The 22,422-nt window shown below is 43.8% G+C and overlaps 1 protein-coding gene across 1 annotated transcript in view; it reads right to left on the minus strand.

Annotated features, from left to right (window-relative positions):
- The window catches only part of zgc:171482 (zinc finger protein), a 59,669-nt gene that overhangs the window by 16,659 nt on the left and 20,588 nt on the right, over nt 1–22,422 (minus strand). The window contains exons 4-5 of the mRNA XM_053875779.1: nt 15,581–15,758; nt 11,330–11,587 (exon numbers count right to left, since the gene is read on the minus strand). Coding sequence (XP_053731754.1) covers nt 11,330–11,587; nt 15,581–15,758 — 436 coding nt within the window. The remainder of the gene's footprint in view (nt 1–11,329; nt 11,588–15,580; nt 15,759–22,422) is intronic.

The raw sequence follows: 22,422 nt of genomic DNA on the forward strand, positions 1-22,422 counted from the left end.
TCTTAAGTCTACAAAAATTTCTTTCATCATCAGCATCACTAATAAAACCAGCCAGACCCTATTGACAACAAAAAAAACAGAGCTGAAACCAAATAACCTCCATTTTTCCTCAACAATAAAGAATAATTTAACTAATGGGACTGAATCTGGAAAGGGATTTAATTAGTCTGATCGCGAGCCAATCCCAGCTATTTATACCATTTCCTTGTGTGTGTGTGTGAGAGGAGGCTTGAGAGAATATAGGACAGGAGGATAAAAGCAGAGTGGGGGGTTTGGGCGCGCACACGCGGGCCGTCTTCTTCCCCTGGTGAATGTGAGCTTGAAGAGGCGCTCAGACCCAGATGTGAACTCATCAGAGTGTTTGCAGGTGGTCGAGATGAGCCTCCCAATAAAAGACCGCTGAGGATGGAGACGCGGAGATGGAGGATGGGTGGAGAGAACAAACGTATCTGCAAAAATCTAAAAAAAAAAGGGTGATGTTTAATGCATGCTGCTGTTGAATATCACGTACAAAACATGACAGGTGTAGTCACTGCTTTTGAAACAGGCAGTTGCACATGCTGCAGCACGACTGCTTTGATTTGCTGGGAAATTATCGCATTAATAAATTATCTGCTGAATCTGTCACAGATTGCAGACACGTTTTATGTTTTTGTATCCTGCGCAGTTCCGTCATTTCCCTCAGACTGCAGATGAACTGCTTTGACACTTCAGGGCTGGATGAAAAACAGTCAAAAATTAATTGTCTCTTCCGCCTGCCTGTCCTCCGCCTCATACACACTTGTTTATTTCTGACATGGAATCCTCAATTCTGTGTCGCCGCTGTCGCAGAATTTCCTCATATGTGCCGTGGCTTGCCCTTTTCTCTGTCATTATTGTCCTCGAGATTTATGAGTTGTATATGAATTCCATCACCTTTTGACCTTCTGTGGAGGTAATTGCTGAAGTATGCCCGGAGATGAAGTTGTAATACAGTTGGGACTGGTGGCAGGGTCATTTATACCGGACCTCAGCTGCATAATGCTTTATATTCACTCAGAACTGCTCTGGCAGAGTCGCATGAGCTCCTTGATTCCAAAAGGACGGCGGTGAATTCAATTAATTCATCGACTTTATGTTCCAAAAAACGAATATCCTTCACTTCAATGTCTTCATTTGAAGTCAATTTATGTACATAAATGTATAATAGCCAGGATGAACTGACATCCTTTTCAGCGTCTGTGGTACTTGTGTATGAATTTCAGAGGCTTCAGTGCCAGTCAGGAAAAATTCTCAGACTATAGCCAACAGACATAAGGCTATATATATATATATATATATATATATATATATATATATATATATATATATATATACACAGTGGTACCTCGGAGTTCGAACAAAAATTTCAAGATTTTTTTGTGTTGGATTTCGAACGAAAATCCAGAAGTCGAACTCCCCCACTCTTTGTTATTGTGTATAACGCAGCCTCTGTATGCAGACGTGTCCCGTTAGCTACATTTACTGATTGTTTTTTCTTCATATTGAGGTGTAAAACCTTTCCTGTCTCCGCACTGGACCGTGGTAGAGTGTCACAGGGGAGGTCCTGTTGTGGGCTGGAGCTGGGACAGGGATGAGGCGAGTCTGGGACAGAGCGTGACTTGGTTTATGACTTTGTCACAGCCAAACTGCACAGAAGCGCACATTCAGAGCTGGACACGCACCGGGCACCTCTTCACTTCTGGAGAGACGTCACTCACTCAGCAACCCCTCCCACATGCAGCGGCCACACACATAGAGGAACAGCGCACCTGCAGCAGACACTCTACATTCACTCCTACAAAAGACTATTTTAAGGCGTGGAACGCATTATTTCTTTTTCTATTCATTGTAATGGGAAAAATCGATTCAGATTTCGAACGAATCGCTTCTCGAATGGCCGTCTGGAACGCATTGAATAAGGTGTTTGGTTTGTGAAGATGTTGCTACCTCACTTGCTGTTCTCCATTTTTATACCTGGAGTCATTTGAATTGTGCCATTTTTAAGTCGATATATGGATGTACAGATTTGAATGAAATGTTCAGGGAAATGATAATGGGACTAGGAGGAGATGATCCAGTTTTGGTGGTGTTCTGAATTACAATGTGGCTACTCAAACCTGTCATTGCATCACGCTCTCTGGTGGTGAACCGCAGCAGCCCTTCTCTCTTCATGAGTATGTTGTGCGAGCAAGTTCCATAGTATTTCTGCCCTCTGCTGTCCAAGAGCGCTCATTGCTTTGGATATTTCATCTGGATTTAAAGTTCCTCAAAAACACACCAATGGAGTGACACATGTTTTTACATGGTTTTCAATGGAATAGTTCCTCAGTTGTCAAAGAGCAAAGGAAAGGAAGTCAAGGAGGTCAGAAGAATGTAGCAGGCTAGTTAGAGATTTGTAGCAAGTTACAGACATGACAGAGTCCATATCCAGTCGCTCACCAAGGGGTCTAAAAAATAATGCAAAATTCTTCAATTCCTGCATTTAAAACCACAGATGAAGAAAAAGAAGACAAAATAGTGACTGCTTGTCAACTAGTTCTTTGTCAAATCGAGGCAACAATGCTGACAGGGGAGAAGTGAAACCACAAAGAGCGTCAAACACGCTTTTGTTTCGATAAGTGGCTGTGGCCAGTCAGTGGTAAGAAATGTAACCAGGAGTGGCATTTCACCAAGGTTCCCCCAAGACTTTGAAGTGGGAAACAAGGTCAAGGTCAAGAAGCAACTCTAGTAAGAAGCGAATGAAGGTGCTAATGACTACATTCCAAAACAACCCAGGCATCACTGAGGCACAGGTGCCAAACACAATGAGGCACGGGGCCAAACATGGCATATTTAAAGCTTGTGAGGGACACACAAAAAGGCCGGATTTGGCCCCAAGCCTGAGTTTTAATTCGGCACGTTGCATAGTAATGTGACAGTAGCTCGCCACCTATTTTGGGTCCCTGGCTCTTAATGTCAGTCACAATATAAGTTTGAATCCAGAGACTCTACAATGCACAACAGCCTGCAGTTGAGGTCCCTAAATGAGAATCAAAGTATGTTCACAAGATTGAAGTTTTTTTTTTATTTTTTATTTTTATTTTGGCATTGCATAATCTCTTTTCTTCACTGGAGGAGTTGCACACACCTGGAATGACGAGCAGCATCCCTTCAGGTGGGTTCAAGGGTTTGCTATTAGTAGACCGACAGAGCTGCCTTTGAAAGCACCGTATGGTTTGAAACACAATATATCAACCTTTGCGTTTGGTCACGTGGGCTTTGCTTCGTAAAAGTGGGAAACAGCCTTCATTTTCATGAGCCTACGAAGCCCTATATTTAGGTTTTTGTCATGTAAAAGCCACTCAGCCATGATATAGAGATTTTTGGCTCGTACTCATGTACACATTTTGCACACTTACAGCCATTTTGCACACCCACATCCATGCACCATCCCTTTCCTCGCTTCAGCTAGTAAAGCCATCCTGGCATAAGACCCTGCTGCGCCCTAATCTATGTTAATTAAATGCAGGAAGAGAGAGTGTGTGTGTGCGATGTAAGTGACAGCTTGCAGGACGGGATCGTGAATGTGGGTTTTTTGGGAACATGACTTGTATTTGTGAGGGTGTTTTAAAAAAAAAATCCTTGCTAATTACATAAGGATGATCTGCCAGCGTGGGGGGTGGGGGAGGTGGTGAGGGAGGTGGGGTGAGCGGCGTGAACGTGTTTGTGGCTGTTGATTCATACGAAGAGCCATTTGGCATCGCTTCTGTGGAGGCTGCGCAACGTGTCACACAAAGTAATGAGCAGAGAATTGGGAGAAAATTGGGTTCATTCAAAGCCTTGTTAGAAGACAGTTTCAGCGTGTGAGGCTTTGTAACTTAGCAGCGATTAAGGCAACTATGATGGCCAATTTGGAGGTCTTGTCTCCCTCAGCCAGAATGATGTATGTTGTCAGCGGTTGTGCGCTTGATTAAAACACCAGAGGAGGAGGAAGACTGAGGATGTCAATGTATAGTCTGGGGATCACAGATAACTGTTTCACGGTACTGAAAAGGAAACCGATGGCATCGACTGGCCAGATAAGAAAAGTCTCTATCAATGTTACCAAGGACGTCATTCGAGAGAAAAGGGAGAAAGAAAGAAAGAGTGGGTAAAAAAGGACTCTGGCACAACAATGTGTTTCCACCGATTCCAACCATATCACGGAAACACAGAATGGAATGCAGCCCACCAAAAAGCAATAGTCAAAGAACGAAGCAGATGCAAAAGTTTTGACTTGTACTGAATTTGCTGGCAATAAAACGCTAGTTCTTAATCATGAGAGGTCAATCTGTCACCAATCTGCAGCGGTCCATCTCTTCATATGTCCGAGTGGAACTCGCGACTTGAGTGGACTTCAGTCATGATCAGGTTTTGTTTTGGATTTTTCCATTGAAACATGCCTAAAACCACCATCATCATGTGCACTTCAGAGATGTGTTATTACCATAATATCTGAAGTATAAGCCGCTACTTTTTTCTCGCGGTCTGAACCCTGCGGCTTATACAATGGTGCGCCTAATACATGGGCTTTTACAGGCTGAAATCATATGAAATTGGAGGTGATGAAAACGATAAAATCAGAGGCTTTTTATTGACCCTGAAAGTGCTCAAAATGCGTTGGTTTCGCCTGTGTGTCCGCAGCTCCAGGAACAGAGCCGATCTACTGGAGGTCTGGAATCGAGAAGTAGCTGCTGAGACCGGCTGTGGTGACAGAACTAAAAGGTGTGAGTGAGTTCATGGTTCAAGTTCAGAACATTGCCCAGTTAGTTTCAGGAATCAGTCGCGATGCCGGAGCCGATTTTCAAGACAAGTTTTGAAAAGCATCTTTAACCCATGTACACCACAGACCTTTCTATGGTACAGACAGCACCACTACACCCGCGGCTTATAGACCAGTGCGGCTTATGTATGAACAAGATCCATTTTCCTTCTTAAAATTAGTGGGTGCTGCTAATATTCCGGTGCGGAAATTACGGTAGTTTGCATTTCAATACATTTGATCACTTGAGATTTTATCTTAAAAAAGCAACCATTTTTCTGAAGACTCTCACTTAAGCCGTGAAGTCCATGAGCTGGGAGAACCACCCATTGTTGGTTCAGTTGGTTGGTTGGTTTGTCCCTCAAATAAATCATCAAAAAACCTCTCGCGTGTCACCAAAGTAAATCTTTGACCACAGGGTCGCTAACACAACTTTGAAACATTGTGACATCCTGAGGGCCGAATGATGAAGGGCTGTGTTGTGGCCCCTGGTGTCAGCCAAGATTTTTTAGATAACTCCACAGTCACTGAACTAGAATTCCTGCTTAGTTAAAGCAAATCCTCTGGAAGTGTTACTTAGAATACTCACATGATATATTGTCAACAGTGCCTCCCTACACAGCAACACAGAGGGCTCGACAAGAATCAGTCTGTAACATTACATTCAAAAGTCAATAATACATGATTTTAGAGAAAGAATTGTTCTTTTTCTTTGTGTTGCACTTAATAAAAAAGGATTCACCTATTTTTTTCCTTCAGTACAGTGACAAGATAACAGTTCCTGCAGTTCCATCTCCTCCAGAGACTTGGTTCTGAACGAGCGCTGGCGAACTGCATGATTAAAAGGCAGATGATCCAAACCGAAGCCCACTGAGATCCAATCAGATCTCAAGTTTGCTTGCATTTCTTGACAGTTTGTCTCAAAGGAATGCGTAGAACACAGCGGAGAGAGGCAAAGCCCCGGGCGAGGGTGGGACTGCATCCAAGTGGAATTTAACCAAGAAATAAGCTTTGAAAGAATTATAGACAGACTAATTAGTTTTCAGCAAACCCAATGCAAATTGGAGGGACCATCTGTTTTGACTCAAAAAAAAGGAAACCCAACCAAACATCTTTTAATTGGATTTTTTTAATCAAATGTCCGAAATGTTTTTTTTTGACTGTGTCACTCATTAGTTCTGGGAGAATGACTAAAGTCAGTTTTATAAATAGGAGATGCCTCATTGATTTTTCTGTCCACTTTGTGGAAGCAGAAAAGACTCAATCCTTCATTTCATTCCGATGTCAGGCAGGGTGCTATAGCAACTGCACCCAGGACTGTGCTCCTTCAGCATTGTGGCCGTGGAGAAAAAAACCCCAAAAACTACTGCTGGTTTCTTAAAAGTCTCCTCAAACTGGCATCTTAATGAGCGTTTATTTATTCATCTCATACTGTTCATGTTGAAGAACTACAAGAGAGCTCCCTGCGATCTTCTCCGCAGAATCCTGAATCAAATATTTAATGTTTGTAGAAGCACCAGCGCTAAGACTAATTTAATGATCTAGTTAGATGTCTGGACTGAAGACACTGTCCTGCTTTCACCTTTAAATCCCTCGAATACCATTCCTCTGACTTTCTCAGAAGACTTTTTTTGCCCTACATTTTTTAAGCAGGTTTAAAAAAAAATATCTCCCAGGAGTGACAGTGACATTCCAGGCGAGGTGGACCTTCATTTTTAACTTACTGGTTTTCCTTTTCCCTTGAAACTGTGTTACAAATATGTTGATGGATGCTTCGCGCTCATATTGCTGTATGAACTACTTCTTTGTAATTGTCTTTTCCATCACTGATACAAGCAAACTGTGCAGCTTTTACTAGGTACAGGTGGACTGAAAACATACTGCCTTGTTTATTTTCATCTGGACTACAAAACCTTGATATCAGAAATTGTAGTCATATTTTTCAAATGAGCTTGGCTGAACTCAACAGTCCAAGGTGTCATGTCATGTAATGTTATATAATCTCAAGGATCGTAGACCAGGATCAAGGGAGGTGCAGAAGAGAGTGCTGGCAAGGTGGAACAGGTGGAGAATGTCTGATCCAAAACGTTGAAGGTATGGGACCATTCTACAAAGGACACATCAAAGAGCTTTCACACCACATTTTGAGAAATTCAAATTGAAATGTAAAGTGTCAAAACAGTGTTTGACACTACACAAGTCTTAACAACATTTTACAAACATTTTTTTTTCATTTGTATTTATCTATATTCCGTATTTGCAACACTACAACTGTCAATGTTGTATGTTGACTAGATGACTCATTCAAGTACCAAAATAATCATTTTCTGCAACTACTGACAGAGAACTCCTTCATGTTTGTTTGAGATGTGAATGTTCGATTTACATTATGCGTTTGTGAGGCTGCTGCACCACGGCTAAATGATGGCCCAAAAAACAAATTAACAAAGACAGGCAGTGATCTGACTTTTGAAATACATGTAAGCTGACTAGTCCAACAACACAACCTGGAAAATCCGTTGAAACCAGTGGAAGGTAGCGCTCCTCCGCTGTCTTGACTATAGTATGATGACGGTGATGCAGTTGACCCATTGCTCGGGTGCGCTGATTCTGGACCTCCTTGGTTAAACTGGTTGATCAGTCAGTGAGATAGCCGTCTACGGAGTCCAGTCTGAGACGTCTCCTCGCTACATGTCAGCTCCGTGTTCTGACTCGATTGACAGTTGAACCGGAAGGACCGAAGAGAGTTGAATTAAATCCTCATTGATGCACTAAATCTGGAAAACCAAACCTTGACTTCTCTGGGCAACAGAGAAACAGACACAATATCTTATTTACGTTTGTAACCTTCTGTGTTGCTCACATGTTCCAGCCTCTCTCCCATCCAAGTGAGCAAAACCGTCCACAGACACAGGCATATCTATCCAGACCTAAATATAAACCTGCTGGTCGCGGTCTGCCCCAAAATCCCGTCTCCTGGGGTAGCAGGTCAGTGGTGTCTCTCGACGCCAGAACAATCATCAATTACACACCGTTTTCTCCGCTCGGGTTCCTCACACTCTCCCGGGTGCCCCCTCCCTCACACACCCCAGTTCCAGACGCTTATTTCACTGTTCCACAGTCTCCAACGTCCCTCCTGAGAGAGCAGACAATGTGCCGGCTCTGTCTAGAGGGGTTTCTGCCCCGGTTCTGATTTATGTAGCGGCGCAACTGAGTCAGCTTGGTCGCGTCCCCAGGCAGACGCCGACTCCCACTTCCACCTCCGTAATCTGTGTCTGGCACCTCAGAGCGGGAATAATGACATTATCCCGGGCATCAATAAAAGCGTCACTTAGTTCTGAAATGATAGTTTGATCACGGGAGTGTGGATGTTGCTTCATATGCTAATGTGTAGTAAAGGTCAGTACCATCAATAGGAGACTTGTGTTCTGTCACAATCATTTGTCTGGGGAAAAGTACGTGTGCACGCACTCCACCTGTGGGAAACTAATGAGGTTGATGAATGAGGCTGAGGGAATCTTGGAGAAAATATTTACACAGACAAGGCAGCAAACACAAACAGAGGAAAATTCTTTGATATGCACATGAAATGAAGACGTTCTCCTCGGTTCCTGCCCCAACTAAAGCGCACATGATCACATGCTCCCAGTCAGAAGACACGCTGCACTAATGAGCTACAATTCTCTGACCACAAACAAATAAACTACGAGCAGATCCGGTTGAAATCTCACGTGGAGGGAACAAATAGTCTGGATCGTGGATCAGCGACTCCAAGTTCAGAGTCGCAATAGGGTGTGAAATATCGTGCTGCCTGCTGGAGACATATCTAAGTAGCAGTAGTGAGTAATGAGGGCGCTGTATCTCACGGTGAAGAAGGAGCTGAGGAGCTACCATCAAAACTTCACATCTGCCCAGAAGCTTTAGGGAAGTGACTGAGAGATTTGGGTGATGCATCCTCAGTGTCCCCTTTAAACAGAGTCAGAGGCCTTCTTCTTTTGTAGAGACCACCATTTTGCTCAAGATGTGAGATGTGAACCCAAAGGACCAGGCTCTGGCCAAGTAACTTGAGTCACCCGAAGACCTATCACCTATCTTCTGTTGGGCCAAGATTCTTTGGTAAAATGTTTGGTGGTGAACTTGACTAGACAAAACTTGTAGAATACAATCATATCTAATATATTATATATTTAATAGTGATCACACGGCCCTCCAGTCTTAACTCTAATAACCCAAATCCAATTTATACTGCAGTTGGATGCAGGGCCAAGGCCTGTTTCCATTGGTCCTCCAATGATGACATCACTTATATTCATTGATGTTGGACTAAGAAAAGAACTTGGAACAGACAACAGCACACAATGCAAACAGAAGAAACAATATGTGTTGTCTCTATAAAGTTGTCTAATCACTACTTGAAAAGGAAAAAAAAAAAGACGTTCCCCCACTCATACTGCCCCCAGCTGGACAGAGTGGGTAAAAAATGGGAGGCAGCCGTGTGAAGTGGCATAACAACGGGTGACACAGACTTTACCCCTTTGAATTTGGGGCCGTCGTGTCCCACTGGGAGGACGCCCTTCAGGAGCGAGACTTTCCCTCAGTTGACCCGGGTGCACCGCAGGATTCCCCTCAGAAGCTTTCAGAAAGCCCTCCAGACCTCTATGCTTCAACTACTGCCCACGCAACTTGACCTCGGATAAGTGGAATTAAACTGGATGCATATACCATATCATATTCATACACCAGCCTGTAACATGCGGGGAGTCTGTTTGTGGGTACTGGACTCGATGTCTAGCACCGAGATAAATCTTGGCTCAGACTCTCCACTCTCTGTCGTGGTTCAGCTGTCACCTCAAGTTCAAATCCTCTTCTGAGATTACAACCAGAGCACATGAGACTTCACACCTGAAGTCGTGAAGAAACCCAATCAGAGGTGAGAATCCCTGCAGCGAGGAATGTGTCCCTGGAGAGAATCTGGGCTGGTTACCAGAGACGCTCAGCTCTGACGGACAGAGTGGCCAAAGCCACGGGAGCTCACTTGCTCCACAAACAGATTTGGACCTAAATATCTCCTAAAACATCAGCCATGGCCGTGGACAAGGTGTGGATGCGGGAGATGACACCACTTCACGCCTGGAAGGCAGTGGAGGCGGCCACTTGACGGATGCTTTTAATATGATCATTGAGACGATTGTTGGTGTCGTGGCACCTGGAGCACGCACTGAACAACGCGGCATGAATGTGTGCGCGGCCATCTGAAGTGTGCGTCAAACTGCCTTTCATCAGAAACTGTGATTTCACCTGCGCTAATATCACAGTTACTTTGAGTGAAGCTTTCAGGAGCTATCGCTTTGTACTGCTATTTGTGTGTCACTCTCCTTAAGTGAACTATATACAGACCTCTGATTACACACAAGACGCCCACAGACATCCAGTGACATTTCTAAACATGTCAATGTGCACAAACAACACGGGCTGGTCGCACACGTCTCCAGACAAAGTGACCTGGAAAGGTTAGCAGGCGGATGATGAACACTCACCACGACCGGGTAACCAAGTCAATTACACAGAAACACATGCTTGCTCCTTATGATGGATGAGCCAAATTACACCTTATTAACTGAGACAGAAAAAGCTACCTTTTCCCCAGAGAAGTTTTAAAAGAGCAGCAGCAGCAGATATTATTCTGACTCTACACCAGCTGGAGGGACTTGGGGGAAATTCAATTCATATGTATGTAGTATATATATATATATATATATATATATATATATATATATATAGCACCACTAATACCGACAACACTGTCCACATTACATGGAGATACATTAGCACCGTCGCACTTGACTGTCCTTAAGGTCTCTCTTAGGTACTCTTGCATGTCACTTGGTATATATAGCACCTTGTGGCCATGATCTCAACTCGTGCTGTCAGATTTCTGGGACCATTACAGCCCAACCGTTCCAGGAACTGGCATTCAAACCGTGGCATTCAAACAGTAAATTTGAGTTGGGGATGTTTAACCTTTAAGCGGTAGCGCGTCTCCAATATTTTGAAAACCGAGAGACACTTTTGAAGAATAATTCTAGAAAAAAAATACAATGTTGCCTGAGCTTCCACTGTCAGTGGGATGAAGTGACGATTGCCCAGTCATATATATTTTGGAATGATAGTGGTCTTAAATTATATTAAAATTACTGTTATCGATCATGTTATGTATTCTGTTGCTGCAGGAACAGTCCGACTCTGATGGACAATCTGTGAACTTTCAGCCCCAGTTCACATGCTTGCCTGATAAATTCGCTCCTCAATACATTTCCATTACGTTGGTGTTCCCGACACTGAAATATGGTGTGAGAATAGTAAATGGCAATGGAGACAAATGAAACTGAATAGGTCATGGTCCACAGCGAAAAATGACCTAAAATATGTGCTGGCACTCCTGATGTAACAAACTTTTCCTTGCTTAAAGCGTGTCCCTGAGCGTCAGTGTGTCCATTCACTCGCTGTTCAAGGTGCCAAGAAACTGACCTGTGCTCTCTGTGGCATCTAGACTGCCCGCGAGCTGCTCCACCAGTCGTGCTCTGGCTGCGTTCCTGCGGTGTTTCTTCCCCTCGTAGTGCTGCTGTGCCATCAGCGGATTATTGAACCAGGCTCCACACAGGCAGCAGTATTTCCCAGCTTCTTTCCCTCCGTTTCCACTCACCACAGCTGCTGGCCAGGGCAATGCCGGGGGTGTAGGGGGGCACGCTGTGGGATCTGAGAGGACCAGAGTAGGGGGGGAGGAATCTGAAGGGGGGAGATAAAGCAGAATATAAGATCAATAAATGAAACATGATTGATATTCACATTAAAATCGCAGGGGGATTTGCTGCAGATGAACGATAGTCACCATACAGTCAGGCATTAAGACTCCATTTCTTGGAACTGGCTTATTAAAAGTGAATGCAGCCGTTGTCGTGACTCGTGAATGTCCTCCATATTGTCGGACTTGAATTATGTGGATGGAAAATAATGAGTCTTGTGGTGCACAGCAGGTGCATTTACCTTAATTCATATTGCCAAAAGAAGGAAGAACAGTGAAAAACGACAGTGAATAAGAAGCGTTTCACAAGATGTGGCGCAGGAGTGAAGTGAAGAGCGCTGATCCACACAGTCCAGATCTCTGCGCTTCCAAACTTAAAAGAGCAATCGTGTGACCTCTTCTTCAGAACACAGATTGGGGACAGCCTTCAGAGACCATTCTCCAGCTCAAAACCGAACCTCCCTGCCTCATCTCACGCTTCCTTCCCTCTGTCTGCTCATCTTCTATCTTGGCCAAAGAAATGAGAGGGATAATAGAAAATGGCAGACATCCAGTTGACCTGATACTTGTGACATGGCACTGGTTACCATGGCGACCGTAAATAGCCAACCGGCACCGACATGTCCACAGGATGCAGCTCACGCAGCAGCGAGGACTGTGAGGATGCATATGGCCAGTCTGTGTATCTAGGTGGCTCTTTCAGCGGCAGATTGTGAGTGTGCGTATGTGTAAGGTACAGCAATGTGCCAAAGACATCATGACTGTTTTATGTGAACGCTGAGCGGAGGTGTTGGGACGGTGGCACCGAGTGCACTAGAGCCTGTTTGATGCCAGATGGCGTGTCCAAATGTGCCGATGGAACGATAACAAGGGATGCAGAAGAAGAAATCATTTAACAGTGTGCTTTGAAACTGTGCAACAAATTCCATACATGCTTTTTTGATATATGTTTATTTTAATGAATAAAGTGAATCTATTAAATTCCCAAATTCTGGATGACAAAAGCAAAAAGTCACCCCTCTGTGAGTGTGACTTTGTGTGTGGCTTGACTAAAGATGATACTTCCCCACACCTGGGTGAGATCACTGGCTTGTTGGCAAACCTCACTTTCCTGCCGTTAATCCCAAATAGAAGCCACAAAGATGAATATTTTTTTGATCCGTCCTCTTGTTTTCTTCCTCCTGACTCTGATCTCTGCACACTCGAGCAGAAGTAAGTGATTTTTCACAGCGTGAGGATATGTGAGAGCGTGTGGGAAGGTGGGGGATGTGATGCCTGATGTGACGTGCGAAGTTGAAATATACACAGGTACAGTCTCAACCACACAGGGACTCGCGCCGTGTCAGTTCACCGTGGTCACAGCGTGTGCCACTTGAGTCCCCTGCGCACGGGTTAGCGGCTGTGCACGCCATGGGGTGCTCTCAAAGACAGTGTGTGTGCGTCCGTGTGTCTCCGTGCCACCCAAGTGTGCATATAGCCTGTCAGCTCGGCTGTGCGTCTATGTTGGAGCGCTCATCTCACAGCGATGGTGAAGGCTACTTTTGATTTTAATCTCTCCTGAAATCCTCTTTTTCTTCTCTTTCTCTCCCAGGTCACTCGCCACATCTCCTCTTCGCTCACTTGCTTCTCTTCCTCCAGGTCCCACTGTCACCAAACTGTTGAGAAGTCCTCCGCAGCGCAGAAGTGACATTTCTTCAAAGTGGGGCAAAGTTTAAACGAGCCACTCGAGGGCATGATTATAGCATTTTAGAAATGTTTAAAGCTTTTGGAGTTTTCAATTTTTAACCCGATTGGATCAGTAGGACACGCACGCTGAATAGTCATGAGGCGGAGGGAAAAGGCATCTTTCTGCTTCAATACAATCTTCTTTCTTCACGTTTCTCAAGCTTCAAATATTCACAAACCTTTATTTTAATTTCAAGCTCGCTGGTTCTTATTGTCACAGAGGATGACTTGAACTGGTGCTTTAGGCCAGTAAAGTCAGATATTAACCTCCTTTACTGTGAGTGACAAATGTAGCGATGAAAAAGCAATAAAGCAGTTTAAGGATGACTCATTTTTTGAAAGTCCAAGTCAAGTCAACCTTTTAACAGACGTCATGTTTCGCATGAAATGCATGGATGTTGCAACGATCATTTCCTGCTTGTTTTTATCATAATAGTGAAAATGTTGCTGAATATTTTGTGCTAATATTTACAGTAAGTGGCACAGCTGTCGCTGAATGAGGTGAATGTTCTGGAGTCTGACGTTATTGCTGTGATGTGACAACTCTCTGGGAGAGAGACAAGACAGTAGCATCATGATAGGCAGATTTTATTTTTTTTAGATGTTTTAATGAGCCAAAGAAAACTGAAACAAAAGGATTTGATGGCACTTTCTACCACATGCGTAACATTTAGATCCATGATGTTTTTCATCGGGTTGTTTGCGAGGTATTTGTCCGTTCTTCTCCTTGGTCTGAGGAACAAAGCGTCGTGATTGGCTGTTACGTATTGTTCACTGCTGTCATTTGCAGAAAATCGTGGCACACAGAAAATATTTTTATTCATTTACCAGGGAAAACAATACCCCGTACATGTCAACCAATCACGACGTGCGGTACATCAAACCCGGAAGTGGCAGAACTGACTCGGTAGAGGGCAAAACCCAAATGGCAAATGAATAAAAATATCTTAGAAGGTGGATATAAATATCACGCATGTGGTACCAAGTACCATGAAATCCTTCATTTCAATTTTCTCTGACTCATTCAAATATTCGAAAAAAAAAAACAAAACAAATATCATATGTGGCGAACGTGACGTGGCGGCAGGTAGGACAGATTCAATAAGCGGACAGATTTGGTACCGACACCGGATTCCGATACCAAGTTGGCTGGTGCTAAAGCTGCACTCTGTTTGGTGACTAGCTTGGATCTTGGATGTCTGATAAACTTGACGCGGTCGATGCTACTCTCGCTGACATTGCCATTGGCCACTCTGTTATTTGCCTCTATAGTTGCCGTCACCAAGCGAAGGGCACTTCAGCAGCCGGGAGCACAGCCTCTGTTGGTTATTGTCGGGTGGCCGGCCGCTGACCACGAGCTGGGCATTCATGTGCTACGAATTACGTCGGGGGAACTGTGTCGTTTTGAGCCCTTGAGTCCTGGTCAAGTCTCAAGGCAATGATAGGTGAATTGTAGGTGCGACTCGAGTCCAAGTCACAGACTGGAGTACCTGTCTCTGCTCCTGGTATGAAAGCAGTGGTGATGCTGACTTTAAAATCATTCTTCTTCGAGATTCCTCTCTTTATTTTAATGCAGTAAAATAGGTCAAAACAATCCCAATGTTTCCCCCAGCGCATCACAGTTCTGTCACTTCACCACCATATGCAACAGTGCACTTAAGGACAAACTGGCTTCATCCATAATGCATTAAGAAATTCAAATTAGCTCACAAAACAGAGCAATTGAAAGAGGTCCTGTCATCACACCTTCTGAAAACTGAAGCCAGTGATTTTAGTGTGAGTTATATTCCTCAACCTCAGCGAGAAATGCATCCCATGACTTCATAAATCTGCGACTGAATACGGATTCTCTTCCCTGTCCTCAATAAAAGGTGTCTCCAAATTGAAACACTTTTTACCCTTCAAAGTTTTGAGGCAAAAAAACCACCCACATTTCTCCTCCCGCCTTTCAGTCCTGGTTTTGTGCAATCCATCAATATGTCAAAATTCTCAGCATCATTCTACCCAGGCACCTCGAGGTAACTAATGTAACTTCTGTACTGAGAGTCGAAACATCAGGTCCAGAGGAGTCTCGTGAACTAAAACACTTTCAATGTCTCCTACGGTTAAGCAGCCAGAGTGAGCAATGGCTAACTGATGTTGGAGGTTTAGACTGGAGCTCCCTTCACACATGGCTTTAAAGTGTGTTGTCTGATCTCAAATGCAACACACTAACAAGCGCCTTGAGTGACCACGATGATCGCATCTGATACCTGTGTTGGTGGGACTGTTGAGTCCAGTGGACAGGTTTGGAGGTTCCCCCAGCACCAGTCGCACTCTCTTGGCGTGGGTCTTCCCCTGGTAGTGAGACTGGGCCACAATGGCAGATGTGAAGAACATGTTGCACAGCGTGCAGCACTTGTTCCTGTCCACTTCTGTCTCCGCACAGTCCTAAAAAACAACAACAACAAAAAAGAGGACGGTAATAAAGGAGGTGAAGATGATGGGCGGAGGAGGGGAGATGATGGACAAGAACATCTCGACTTTATACTGTCCACACGCTCCTCAGGAAGCCTGTCTGTGGCTTGATCTTTGGACTGTGGGTGGTTCCAGACTAATGATGTTGGTTTCAGAGAGAGAGGGAAATACACCCTTGACTCACACACGTTCACACATATTCTGTGATGCTGCAGCGGTGGAGAGTGTGTGTGTACTGTTCACTACAGTATACGGATTGTAAATGTGATTATCAGACTGTCAAGGCTGAATCAGTGCAGGGTTCCACAAGTTCTATTTGCTCTTTGCTCACTTTCACCGGTCCAGCCTCGGTTTCCTCTCACCGAGCAAGGTGTCAAGTCAGGCTGAAGCAGTGAGGAGTGTGTTGCACTCCGTCCATGTGTGTATGTCACTTCTGCTTACCATCACGCTGTGAGGAGTTAAGGACACCTTTACCTTCCAGGCCTTGCTTTGGCATCCCTCTATGAAAGTTCCTGCGCTTGCCTCAGCAATCCCCCCGCTCTCCCTCTCTCGCACGACCTCCTGCCATTTTGCCCTCTCTCTCTCCCCTGGGCATCAGTCTCAGTGACTCTGTGTGTTGTGGGATGAAATATTTATCTATATTGGCAGGCCCACACCGCCCCATCTCCTCCCCCATGTCTGTCCCTGCTGTGATCATGTTAAAGTCAGCTCAGGACTGACCTCCATACACGCAGATCCCTCGTGCTTCTTTGTGTTCCACATAGACAAAGCATCTCACAATTGAATGAACCTGTATTTATCCTGGTGGCTTGACAAGCGTCCACTGAGAGGACTTCTTCCTCTAATGATATACCACTACCTTCACAAAGTGATTCACTATGACTGAAAACGTCTTATAACACATATGTTCTTTCCAAAGCAACACTGTGTAAGATTTTAACAGCATTATCAGGGCTGCAATGATCAATCGGCAGGCCGATTTATCGGCTCCAATATGGGCCAATATACGATGTCTTCATGATCGGCCGATCACATGACAAACATAAGCTGTTTTTTCTCTGATTTATTTGTTCATTTTAACAAGATGCTACTTCTATTTATACACGATTTCTCCAGAAAATAACAGTAGTGTTTATGGAGGTGCAGCGCCGCCTACAGAGTAGACCTGCTGCAGGGGACATTACAGCCAGCCAGCCACGATGCTGGTAGTTTGGCAACACAACAAGAAAAATGACAACCGAATTGCAGATCGCAACCTGTGCACCCACGGACTCAGAAGCAGCATTGAAACAAGACACTTGGCCTCAAATTCAAGCGCTACCAAGAGGCTAACAAACAAATGCTAACCACAACTATCAGCAGCTAATAGCTGATTTTAACATTTATTTTTTTGCAGTAAAAGTTGCAATGTTTTATATACTGTGTTGTTCAGTAATATTGTAATTTAGTAGGTTTGTGTAATGAATCTAAAAAAAAAACAAAAAAAAAAACACAGTAACAAAAGTGACTTTCGTGTAGTTGAGGAAAAAACAAAAATTGGTATTGGCCAAAAATATTAATCTTGACTCTCTTCACTCTTATACCAGTGGCACTTCCACTACATAGCATTGCACAACACACACAGTTCCCTGTCAGCTACTCACTAGCAGTACCATACTACTACCACATCTAAATTTAAGGGGTGTAAATCTCATGCAACGCGCCAGTTCATCATTAATTAACTCTTTAGCTAGCAAGGCATTCACTAAAAAACATCAAGTAACATTGAGGTTTATGCATTTGTTGAGTATTAATTGTTAGATTTTGTTAAATGTATTACTATCATTTCAGTGGAGGCAAATCAGGGTAAAAATATTTAAGTAAATTTGTGAAAAAGTGTTAAACAATGAGAAGGTCGCACCTGGATGGAAGTCATTAAACATACTCCAGGATTGTCTCAAATAAAGGAGTCCAAAATCTCGTCTTTTTACATTTGAAATGCTCGTTGTGTTCTCTTGAACCCAATGTCTCGTAAGCCGAGGATATAGTCACACCCTTCTTATGTTTTCTGTAATCTCTGCTCTCCTCTCGACTGTCTTGCTTTTGTCCCTTTCCTGGTCCTTCTCTGCATGAGCTGTCCCTCAGATACACTCAATCCTAATCTTGTCCTTTCTAGTCAGGCCCAAATGACATCCTCTATCTTCATCTCTGCCTCCTCAAACTCTGCTTCTTCTCTTTGTGTCAGCCTCTGAACCAACATTACGACCGGTCTCACTGCTGTCCTTTCCCTCTTGCTGCCACTCTTCCGTCACAGATCACCCCCTCCGTCATCCCCACCCTGTCTGCATTCTCCTCCTCGCTTCTCTGTCTGTTACAACAGTCGACTGACTCTGACTCTGTCTGATCCAAAATACTGGAACACAGGGGTTTTCACTCACTCTGCTCTCAAACTCCTTTGTTTATCTGTTTTCTTGACTGTTTATGTTACTTGTGTTATCAAACAACACTGAGAGTTGGGAGCCACATTAGTAAACTACTTTGAAGAAGACACAACATGAAGTTGAACAGCTGACTGGAAAGTCCTCTCATGACATCATTTCATGACGTCGTGCAACCTAAGCAGATAAAATCAACCGAACCAATTTGAGGATGAGGATGACTCCAGCATCTTCTTCCACCTATATTTTGTAGACGCCATGTCTTTGTCTAACTTCTACACAATCATGCATTGTTTATGTCAGGATGTCACCTCTAAAACAGACAAAATAAAATGGAGTGCAGAGGTGGCAGAAAACTAGCGATGTTCCGTGTGTGTGTACTTCTAGACTTGAGGACAAGCTCCGACGATTATCTGTGACAACTGCTGCTGTCTCACATGTCACAATGCACTGGAAAGCAAAGCAGGCGAGGCGAGTGAAACGACTTCAAAGATGCAGGAGAAATCCCCACGCTCAAAAGTACATGTAACACCAGAGATTTAGCAGCAATCTCCAGTGTAGTGGGTGCCTGACATCACCGCTGCCACTCTTCAAAACTCCCTTCAAGTCGGAGCAGCGTCCCAGGTTTGCATCCGCCCGGCGTCTCCAAGGAAACCACTGTGTTTTCATTGCAAATGTCTCGATTTCTCACTGCCGAATCTCAACCTGCCCTCCTCCGAGACACATTTACATATGACCTAATTGTTGTGTGTGTGTTGTGGTCCTGGCGTACGTGACGATCTGCCGCAGTGATGTCTGTATCGCTGAATATTTTGTGTTTGGGTGGCTTCATCCTGCACCTAACAATAGACTCCTAATTAGCCGTGTTTATCTTCCTCTCCTCATGCGATGTTTCCTCCCTGCTTCGTCTTCTCCGGCTCTGCTGAGGTGGGAAGTATGGCTAAATATACACATGAAATAGCAGAGGAAGATACACATGCTCGATTTGAGGATGAAGAAGAAGAGGGAAAAGTACAAATGAAGAAGGCTCTGGGAGGAGAATAAATGACAAGGGGTGCGTTTTGTTTCCGCTCGCCTTCTCCAAAAGCCATGTTCAGTTTTCTGAATAGAGCAGGGTAATAACAGCATCCTTTTTGCCCGCACCTTTCACGACCTACTTTCTCTACGTTCACCTCAACAAACAAACACAACAACAAACAAAAACCTCACAGCGGTTTACAGTGGATAGACCGGGGCATTTCAATCACATTGTGAAAATCCCTTTGTGCTTCTCCCACCGGGTTGCACCGCGTCAGTCAGTGCACAAACACGGGCGGTTTGAAGAGTTGAAAGACCCAAATTACAGTGTGTAGAAATCCGGAGCAAGCGACTGTAAACAACACAACATTAGAAGTTCACATTTTTGGACCCCAAGCATGAAGCATTCTGGCGACTTCTATATACAAGTATTGCACGTGAGAAGTCACGTTTGTTAGGTTGAATCTTATTATCTTTAAAATGGGATCTAATAATACTGGCTCATGCTAAAAATGTACAAAGTAGTTTATCAAAACAAAATGACACTGGTCATGTATGAGCCTACACACATGTAGCTGGCACTTTCACTCTCAATGGAGATGGAATTTAAAAATTTCATTAAAAAGTAATCAAACCTGAGAACAATTTATCTACAGAGAATTGCATTTTGTTGGCTCATCAGTTTTGCAGATGCACAGTGTGTTTGAGCTGCACCGTATGAGAGAAGGAAACGTTGCATTTTGATGCGCATTTAGAAATTGTTTCTTGATCAAATAGCGCTGTTGGAATCAAACACTTGAATTTCATCTATAACATTAGCGACAGTGGCAAATGCAACCAAACATGTGGACGGGTGAATGACTCACACCAATTTTGTCTGACCAGGCGTCGCAAAAACCTGGAAGTGTCGTTGTAAATGGCCTCGACAGACAAAACTTTCAGCTTTTTCAGGTTGACCTCATGTGTTCGGCTCTCCCTGTACTTGCCTCCAATAACTAGCACCTGTCTAAAATTGCACACGCAATCTGCCCCCTTGCGCAAAGATGGTGCATGTTAACAGGGATCCCTCTGAGAAACAGTCATAGCTAATGCATGAACAACGTCAGGTGATCTCAGAAGCTGAGTTAAGCACTGTTTGAACCCCCGAAGCCTTTCAGGCTTCATGGCTACAATACACCAACTCACTCTTCCATGACATCTGTTAGTCGGCTGACATCGCTCTCACTCTCCAGGTGTGTCAGTGTTTGTGTCCCAATTGAGGAGAAAGCCAGAAGGGGCTGAGTCACATCTTACTCAGTGCAGGAGGCAGATGGAGACGCAGGTGTGCATGTCCACAGTGTGAGTGCGCATGCATGTGTTTAGGGTTTTCTCAGCCACTCCAGTCTCTGATGGTGATTTGTTGGAAAGAGTCATGAATGCGTCTTTTAATGACATAGAACATGCGCTGAGGCTTGTAAATATGGAACAAATGATGGTTAAAAAAACTCGAAATTGTGGACACAGGAATGCGATCTCACTCCTCCAAGTGTGTAACTATATTTGACTGGAATATTTTGACACTACAGGCCAAAGCAAACGGATAAAAACGGAAAACTCATATCTGGCTGCAGATAAAATGAACCTCTTCCTTTTGGCTTCCTGCTAATGATGATGCGCGCATTAGTGTCACACCACCACATTGTCGTGATCATTTCCCCTGGACTCTTGCTAGAGCAGACAGATTAGAACGCTGCAGGGACACGCTGAGAAATGATGACAGATTAATGGACGTCTTTGTGTAGCGTTTCCCTTTCACACAGCAACAGCCCATTACTGTCTGGCATCTGGCTTCAGTGTCTCGGTGGATGACAAGTCCAACTCATCCCCGTACAAAACAAGCCCAGTGTGGCTAGCTAATTCCTTTTCCAGCTTTACAGCCACAACTTTTCCTGTGTGTAGAGTGTGAGAAGGAGATGCTGAGAACTTTCAGGAACTTTTCTGGTTATGACTTGCACAAAAAGCTAAGTTATCTGATTTAAACTCAACTAAATTCAGTCCACTGGACCACAGGTCCTAATGGGCCGGTGAAATATTTTCTTTGCTGGGTGGGGCTGCCAGACATATCTTCCCATGACTGATGACGAAAAATACAGCAGAAAACACCTGTTTGAGCCCACTTTATCTACGTTTCTGTGAATATACGACACCCCAGACGTCAACGGTCAGTTGCAACAGATAGATCATTTTCATAATAAAGTTATTAGATGTCATCAGTCGAGCCTGAGTAAATTTGAAAGCTGAAAAAATGTCTTCGCACCCGAGCCTTTGACTACCAAAACGCATTTCGCTCCCAATGACGTGGAGCCGCTAAAGTTCCATAATTGCTAAAGCGTCTCATAAAAACATTTATTCCTCAATTTGAAGCAACTTTTCCAGTCTTAAAACCATCAAACAGCTTGACTTATCCTGTTAGCTTCGACTGCTACCACCCCTTCTCTCGTGCAAACCCTTAAGGTTTGCGGTACGAACATGCTGGTGTGGTTGAGAGGAAATTGACACCGTGGCTGAATATATTCGCCGAATCATGAAAAAAATGCAACATTCGGCTTCGGTGGCGAAGAGTCACCTTCCTTCAAATCGACAATTCAAAGTAATAGAAGATTTTAAATTCAAAAATGCGCCGCAGAGGTGAAATGAACTCTGCCAGACCGCTGACAAAATTCTGGCAACCCACTCCCCCATTCTCAAAGCGGAGTGTGATCCAAAGTCTTCATACAGTGTTCAACTTTTTGGTTCTTTTAAAGTGATGGTGAATAGAATAGAATAGAATTGCAGTTTGCAATGCAAGTTCAACCAAACTATCTAGAGCCTTCTGTTTACATTATCAGCCTATTGTACGGTTGTGGTGTTTTTTTTTTTTTTTTAATTATTATTATTATTTGAAAAGCAAAGTCTGAATCCATCATCTAAAATGAACTGTGAAAATGAAAAAATGAACTTTCTCTGACAAACTATGTAAACATGTACTTGACTACTTATGCAACATTTAAATAGTATTATTCGGTATTCAGCCAAGTATTTCAAATTTTATTCGTGTCCAGCGTTGGCTATATTTTCAGTCCTAATCATATTTCATATTTTCAGTTCAGTGCATCCCTTGTAATAAATATAACAAAATGCTACTGAAGGAGAAATATTTGATTAAAAAAATGAAATGAAACACC

This window comes from Synchiropus splendidus, chromosome 9, assembly GCF_027744825.2.
Source record: "Synchiropus splendidus isolate RoL2022-P1 chromosome 9, RoL_Sspl_1.0, whole genome shotgun sequence".
Lineage (NCBI taxonomy): Eukaryota > Metazoa > Chordata > Actinopteri > Syngnathiformes > Callionymidae > Synchiropus > Synchiropus splendidus.